The 7733-nt window shown below is 44.2% G+C and overlaps 2 protein-coding genes across 3 annotated transcripts in view; one reads left to right on the forward strand and one right to left on the reverse strand.

Moving 5' to 3' along the window:
* LOC308304440 (teashirt homolog 1-like) overlaps positions 1–6427 on the reverse strand; it is a 53380-nt gene extending 46953 nt beyond the window's left edge. For both annotated transcript variants that reach the window (XM_080749039.1, XM_080749038.1), the window contains exon 1: positions 6335–6427. In XM_080749039.1, coding sequence (XP_080605165.1) covers positions 6335–6374 — 40 coding nt within the window. In that variant the 5' untranslated portion in view covers positions 6375–6427. The remainder of the gene's footprint in view (positions 1–6334) is intronic.
* Positions 6428–7352: 925 nt separating this feature from the next.
* LOC308299102 (prostaglandin reductase 3-like) overlaps positions 7353–7733 on the forward strand; it is a gene marked incomplete at its 5' end in the record, with an annotated part of 5500 nt that continues 5119 nt past the window's right edge. Inside the window, 2 exons of the mRNA XM_080742826.1 lie at positions 7353–7392; positions 7499–7517. Coding sequence (XP_080598952.1) covers positions 7353–7392; positions 7499–7517 — 59 coding nt within the window. The remainder of the gene's footprint in view (positions 7393–7498; positions 7518–7733) is intronic.

A 7733-nucleotide genomic window follows, 5' to 3' on the forward strand; every position in this document is an offset into this window, starting at 1 on the left:
CACCATCGTACGATGGAAGAATAGAATAGGGCTTAAGAGGTTAGCTCCCAGAGTTAAGCTAACACTCCGGGGTTTGACTGTGCATAAAGCTTAATATTTAACATTTACTCCTATACAAAATATAACACACAAACCAAGGTGCGCTCAAGCATACATATAAGCGCAAACGCGGAGGCGCTCCGGGGCGAGTGTGTGGAGGCATTAAAAAAAAGAGCGAAGCTGAGCATGTTTGACCTTTGACTGGCTCAATTCCCAGATGCAAATTTAACTATTAGTCTCAGAGGGTGGCACAAGAGCAAAACTGGCTATCGACGAGGCCGATCGATGCCACCTGCTAACGACACAAGCGCTCCAATTAGCGTAACCTCTAGCGAGGCACGGAGAAGACAGCGCCTGACCGCCAAACACACACTGAGGCAAGGGCTGGGAACACACGACAGAGAGAAATAATAAATGCATGCGGTGTGGAGGATCAGTGTGTGTGTGTGTGTGTGTGTGTGTGTGTGTGTGTGTGTGTGTGTGTGTGTGTGTGTGTGTGTGTGTGTGTGTGTGTGTCTCTCGTCGTCCCAGGTTCAGAGCAGCAGAGGGGCTGCTGGTGATACCGAGGTGGTAATGGTTGTAGGAGTGGTATTTTTACCACTGTGGGAAGTGGAGTGACAATGAACGCACGGCACGGCCCCTTCTCTCTCGTTGTGAAGGGGCTGAGTAAAGAGTGTGGTGGTGGTTGCTGCTGCTGCTGCACTGGCTAAAGTTATTCATTCTAGCAATGCTAAGTTAACGGCCGTGGTGCGTTGATCACTGATCACACACACACACACACACACACACACACACACACAGGCCATGCATGCGCTGTTCATTAACACATGCACACACACATAATGTTCATGCTAAATTTACAAATTCTCACACACACACGCACGCACGCGCACACTTTAAGGACATTAACATGTGCACACAAACACACGCTGCATCTACAAATTCACATACACAGACAATAACACACACACACACACACACACACACACACACACACACACACACACACACACACACACACACACACACACACACACACACACACACACACACACAGTTAAATATATATATATATTTATCTGTGGTAGCAGTGCAAAATATCAGACCTAATAACAAGGACTCTGTTTAAAATGTGTGACTATCAAGCCTGAATGCCATTTACTTTGCCAAGACCAAAATATCTTCACGTTTTTTTAAATAAAAAAAGTAAATTAAAAGTAATAATGCGTGGTAATCTTTCAGTCTTTTGGGAGAGGGGAGGTACAAATGGCCAGTGCAACTCCAGCAACGTAAAAGTGAAAAGTACACCTAGTGCACACTGGTGCACTCCTCAGGCCGTTGATTTAGAAGGGAGCTCCATAAATCTCAGCTAGCTGATTATTTCGAGGGAGAATATCACATAACAGCATCGTCAAGTAAGAGCACAAAGGTCGCTGTGTAATCTTAGCTACCCCGGGCATGCTAAACCATTAATCCCTGGGCACTGGGTTTCTCCAGCTCAGAATATACTGGGACACAACTTCAACAAGGCATCCAGCGCACAGCATAATGACCCCACAGCCACAGCGGCGAGTGTGGCGTGACATAAGCTTTCATATGAGTAGCACACTCCACAGCCAGACGCTATGGAGACCCATACCCCGTCACGGTGCTGTGTGTGTGTGTGTGTGTGTGTGTGTGTGTGTGTGTGTGTGTGTGTGTGTGTGTGTGTGTGTGTGTGTGTGTGTGTTTCATGTTGCGTTTCAGGACACCTGAAAACAATATGTAAAAAGCGGAAATTTCCTACAAATAAAAACTGTGCTTATGGTTACAGGATTGGCCTACTACTTCCTATTGTATACTTATAGAATATAATGGAAAGTACCGGTAGTATTATCGAATAACATATTGAAGCTTAAACAGGGGCTCAAACAAACCATGTTGTGTAAAACATATTCCTCTACGACAAAAAAATCCTAAACTCTCGCGTAACTATGTCCAACTTTAACTATGTAACAATCACTCCATGACCTTGCAGTAAACACACACACACACACACACACACACACACACACACACACACACACACACACACACACACACACACACACACACACACCACACACACACACACACACACACACACACACACACACACACACACACACACACACACACACACACTTTGGACAGCAAAGCAAAAAAAAAAAAACGTAGTGTAACAGTAGAACATAATAATAGGGAGACACACTGTAGCCAGCGCCATTCCATGCAGAGGCTGAGGAAGTGGCAATTCTGCTGGTGCTGCCTCCTTATATGCCAGGCCTATGTTCTATTCCACGGTTAAGAGCAAGGGGTTTTAGTGAGGTCATTAACTGCATTGTCTCCTGACGTGATTAGTCAGGTAGCAAAGTCCATTTGTCACCTGCACAGGCAAATTGAGTTGGTGCTGCACTAGGGGCTATGGGGACTGTATAATATCAACTTGATTACATCAAGGCAGCTGCGGACTTGACACCTTACTGAATTTGTCAGCATTAATCGTTAGGGCCTGTCACAAATCCATCAGCGCTACAGATAATTAGGGTATCTCTCTAATGAAGCCGAGGGGAAGCAACCTTACCTTTTTTCTCTCTTATAATTAACCACTCCACTGTCTTCCCCAGGAAAAGAGCTGCGTGGGATTCTTTTTTTTTACCCATTTCCTCTAAAGACTAGTAGTGTCTACGATGCTAGCTAGCCTCCAATGAAAGACAATGCCACTCCAGTTGCAGTATTTTCTCATCTTTCCTGGACTCACCACCACTAAAAGAGAGCTATTCAAACACGATAGTGTGTAATCTGTATGTGGCATGCGAACACACTTACACATAATGTGTATAATGTATTTGATGGTATTTGCTACATTGAATTTCCACTGTGGTTTATGAATACAAATTCCAAAAGATAAAAATAAATCTTAAGTACACATTAATACCAATGGTACAACAAACCTAACATCTAGACAAGCACACACAGCACACACCTGCACACACACACACACACACACACACACACACACACACACACACACACACACACACACACACACACACACACACACACACACACACACACACACACACACACACACACACACACACACACACACACACAGATAATTTACAATTATAAATATCATAGTAAGGTGAATGTCGATTATGTTCAGTTAAAAAAAATACGAATTATACTACGCAAAGCCAAAATTGGAAATGTTTTCATGTAACTGCAAAAGGTCAGCTGTACTCTATTTTAGCGTACAAGCAAATTAATTAAAATCCATGCTTGTTGAGACGTGAATTTAATATGGTTGTTAAATTTTGGAAGAAGAAAAAAATACAATGGTAATTACATTATTGTTGCACAACTATGATGGAAGCCTTTGACTTTTTAACTTCTTTTTTTTCCTCCTACAGTATAATTAGACTTATAGACTACTATATAGTGTGTCTTTGGTCTGAGGTGATTGTTTACTGAACCTGGCTTTCAAACATTTAATAAAAACAACACAACTCAAATACTCTAGAGGAAGAAAGATTAAATAAATAAAATGTAATCACCTAAACCGTAGTTGACCAGACTCCCTTCTAGGCCCCCCTCCTGTTTTCGCTCTACACTTTAATATCTTCGCCAAAAACAGCAAATCCTCAAGCTCACAACTCATCACAAACGTGATGCGTTGCGAGTTTGTAGATCTGCTATTACCACCAAATCTTAGCCCCCAGGACAACAGGGACGCTAGGGGTTCAAGCGGTTAATATTCGCCAGGACAAAAGAAGAAAAGGAGAAAAAGGGCACCATGAAACCTTGCAAGACAACTCCAGTACTGTACTGTATACTGTTGGGAGTTCTGGATCGTCTGAGCCCCTATTTCCATGCTTAACTCCCACCATGAGCAATTTCCTCTCTGAGCAGTGGTACAAAGGGGAAGACACAGGTCAGTAAGCGTTCCCAGTGGACCATCAGCCTGTTGTGTGTGTGTGTGCATGTGTGTGTGGGTATGTGTGTGCAGTTATTTGTTGCACTGCGTGGGGAGGGGGCGTAGGGCGTTATCTCCTACCAACTGTCATGTTTGTGGAAGAACGGAAAGCAGTCTGCATGTCTGCCAAGCTGTGATTGACCATTCCAACTCATGATGGGCTCCACGACAGCCAAATGGATCAATGGAGTGTGGGTGTGTGGGTGTGTGTGCACGCGCCCGTGTGTGTGTGTGTGTGTGTGTGCGTGCTTGTTGTGGAGGAGAGGGCGGTGGGGGCTCAAGGTGATGCCATGTGTTAATGCTCACATCTACCAACGAGAAAGAGGAAACATTACTCGCCGTCCCTACGGTCTTGACTTGGTTCTGCCTTTTTTACACCATGTGATTTCGTACCAAAATCGCGAGATGATAGTCACAGGGAGAAAGCAAAGAGCAGCACCATATCTAAGACTAAGCCTTTCTTCCCACTGTGTGCCAGAATCATGTGAGCTCTCTGTGGTAGAAAGAGAAAAGGACACACACACACACACACACACACACACACACAACACACAGAGAAAAGAGAGAGAGAGAGAGAGAGAGAGGGAGCACTGGTTGAATGTTCTGCACACAGCCATCCCACACAGCTCATCACCGGCTCCCTACTTAAAATGATAAACCTGCAGAGTTCAAAGTCTTGTGTGCCTGGCCCTCCTGTTCGGTCCGCTTTGCACCTCATATTTCAGAATCTCTTTAAAATTCTATAACTGTCTTTTGTTCACTGCAGTTGTTAATGCCCAACTTCAAAGGCTCCGGCTCATTAGCACAGAGGTAGGAGCCCCTGTCACTCATTTACATTTTGTTTAAAGGCTGTGAGGGGAGAAGGAGAGAGAATGGGAGTCCAAATCCAAATCACTACACGTCAACCTTGGCTGACATCTGCCCATGCAGCGCCCAACATCTGGTTTTATCAGTTGGTCACATTGTAAATATTACACTTCCCTCAGGTGTGGGTATAGGTTTCATTGGCAGGGTAAAAAATGTGGGAAGAACTTGGATAGGACCCTAATAAAATAAAAATAAAAACTTAAGCGGGGAAGGTAAGTGGTGAAACATGTAACTTTTCAAATAGGAGTGATTTAGAGCTTTTTAAGCTTTTTTATTCAATACATTCGAGCCTTTAATCTGCCTTTTGTATTTCCCCCAAAAAAATCAAGAATTACAGATTTTCCTCTAAAATACTAAACTTTTTTTTTTAAATGACTAGTTGAGAAAACAGGGGTTAGGCTTTGACTGGCTAAATCTGTCAGAAGCATGTATGTCTGCATGGAGAGATTTATTGATGTTTATCAGGGATGAATAGATCAAAGGCTGCCACATGACAGGCGATCAATCACGCATCAAATCAAGGATGGCAATCCTCTAATAAAACAGAAAAGAAAGAAAACCGGCTCTCACCAGTTTTCTTCCCCTCTTTTCTGAGTCAATTATTCATCATTACTCACTGTTGGACCTCAAAAGGACTCTTTTTATCGCCCCATAACATGCAATTTCGCTTATTCAACCAGTCTAAAAGAGAACTTTCATACAAAGTGAGAAAATCTTTACAGTGCCATTGAATAAGCTTTAGCAGTGGTGCTAAACTAAACGCCTAAAAAAATAACGGGTCAAACCAACCAAGTTGCAACTATAATAACCTAATTGAAATTGAGTTACAGACTGGACAACAGCATGCAAAGCACCCGTACACAATGGGAGGTCAAGGGAGCCGTTTTGATGTTGTAAATCTAAAAAAAAACAAGTCCACTATCGCATTGGTTCTCAAAGTGGGGTCCGGGGACCACCAGGGGTCCTTGAGGGAGTTCCAGGGGGTCCCAGCTGAATGATAGTTAGGAACCAAATGGACCCTTACAGGTCTGTAACTCTGAGAGTGTACAAATGGAACCAAATGGACCCGTTAAGTCTATTTGGTTCAATTTGTACACACAGTACAATTAACAATCATTTTACATTATAAATTGGGGTCTTTCAGAGATAGAAATGACATTAAATGGGGGTCCGTAGCCTAAAATGCATGTGTCAAACTGGGGGGGGGGGGGGTCCTTGAAATTAAAACGGTTGAGAATCACTGCTATAAAACATCTTCGCTTATAGGTCTATATGGGGGGTCCCCGGCATATGTTTTCAAATGGGGGTCCGCGGGGTTGTACGTGTCAATGTGGGGGTCCTTGACAGTAAAAAGTTTGAGAAGCAGTGCACTATCTATCTAGCCTGGTGGGAAATGGTGGGTGAAGGCTCGGGGTGAGTGACGGGCAGTACCTGCTGATCGTCGCGGGTCTTGCTGCTTTCTCCTCGGCATACTGACCGTCACTTTCCACGGTGCCTTCTCATGCAGGAATGACAGGAAGAAGTCAATCAGTGGAGAAAAATCATCCCGTGGCTTGATCTCGGAGCGAACTGACAGATTTTCTTTTTGAAATAATAATTATTATTTTGGGCTGTCTGTCTTTTTTTTTTTTTTTGCTTTTCTTTTGCTTTTTCGCTTTGAATTGCGTGGATTTCTTCAGCAAACCCGAGTCCACACCTGAAGCTGGTAGTAGCCTGTGTTACAATACAGATATTGTCCTGTTGTGAATTGTATAATAGGCCAAGGAAAAGCGATTTTCGGTTATTAAAAAGATGAAAGAATCTCGCCAGTTCCTGACATGTCTATCAAAGATCATCTTTCGTCATCTCTCTCTTATGGCAAGGGGGAAAAAAACAGAGGCAGAGAACCTCACGAAGCCAAGTTTCAGTCACTCCCCTGCTGCCATCGGAGGAGGAGGAGGAGGAGGAGGAGGAGGGAGGGCAGAAAAATCACTATCTCACGGTGCTTACTTTGTTTCACCTTCGCACCGAAAAAATAAATAAACTCAGATCGCAACAAAAACAAATAAGTCCAGTGTGAGGAGGATATAGCCGAGCAGCAGCTTTCTTTCTTTGACGTGTAAATCCCCGTGTGCCGCGGTGTGTTCTTCTCCTTGTGAGAGCCACAGATATCTGAAACGAGAGAGAGAAAACGGGCAGAAAACAGACAGGCGTTAGATGGTTAATGTCAGTCCGTCACACCACGCCACCTCCTCCTCTCCCTTCAGCCCCCCGGATCAAGCCTCACCGACAGCGGATACTTTTCTCTTCCCAGCCCCGTTGACTCGTTGAGTCGGCCGGGTCGGGAAAAAAAAAGAAGAAAAAAAAAGATCTACTTACGTTTCTTTTTTATAGAAAAAAAAAAAAGAGTCGTGGAAATTCTTTTCACTGTCGGCCGCCGCTCATCTCACATCTCATCCTAGACATTGTAATGCGGGTGGTTGATGTGGTAGGAGGTGGTGGTGGTGGAGGTGGGGGCGCCTGCCTTGCTTTACTAAAGAGAAACAAACAAGACGCAGGCATCCACCCTCGAGAAGAGATCGACATGAACTAATTTCTCTTCTGTGTAAACTCCAGGGAGTGAAGCCGAGGTCTCGTCTGCTGCTAGCGCTCTGCTCCGGAATACATAGAAAAAAAGCCAGCCCGAGCCCCGTTGGTTCGCTGGCTGAACGCAGTGGATCCAGAAGCGTTTCAGACAGTCTCAACTGATAGACAGACGCATCGAGTGGCTTTTCCTGGTCCATTTTACTCCTCCCCTCTCCGTACAAGCGCGTCACCCTCCCTGACAGTAGAGCCTACCTGTCAATCTTTT

The sequence above is a fragment of the Nannobrachium achirus genome (genome assembly GCF_963921795.1).
Source record: "Nannobrachium achirus genome assembly, chromosome: 2".
Taxonomy (NCBI): Eukaryota; Metazoa; Chordata; class Actinopteri; order Myctophiformes; family Myctophidae; genus Nannobrachium; species Nannobrachium achirus.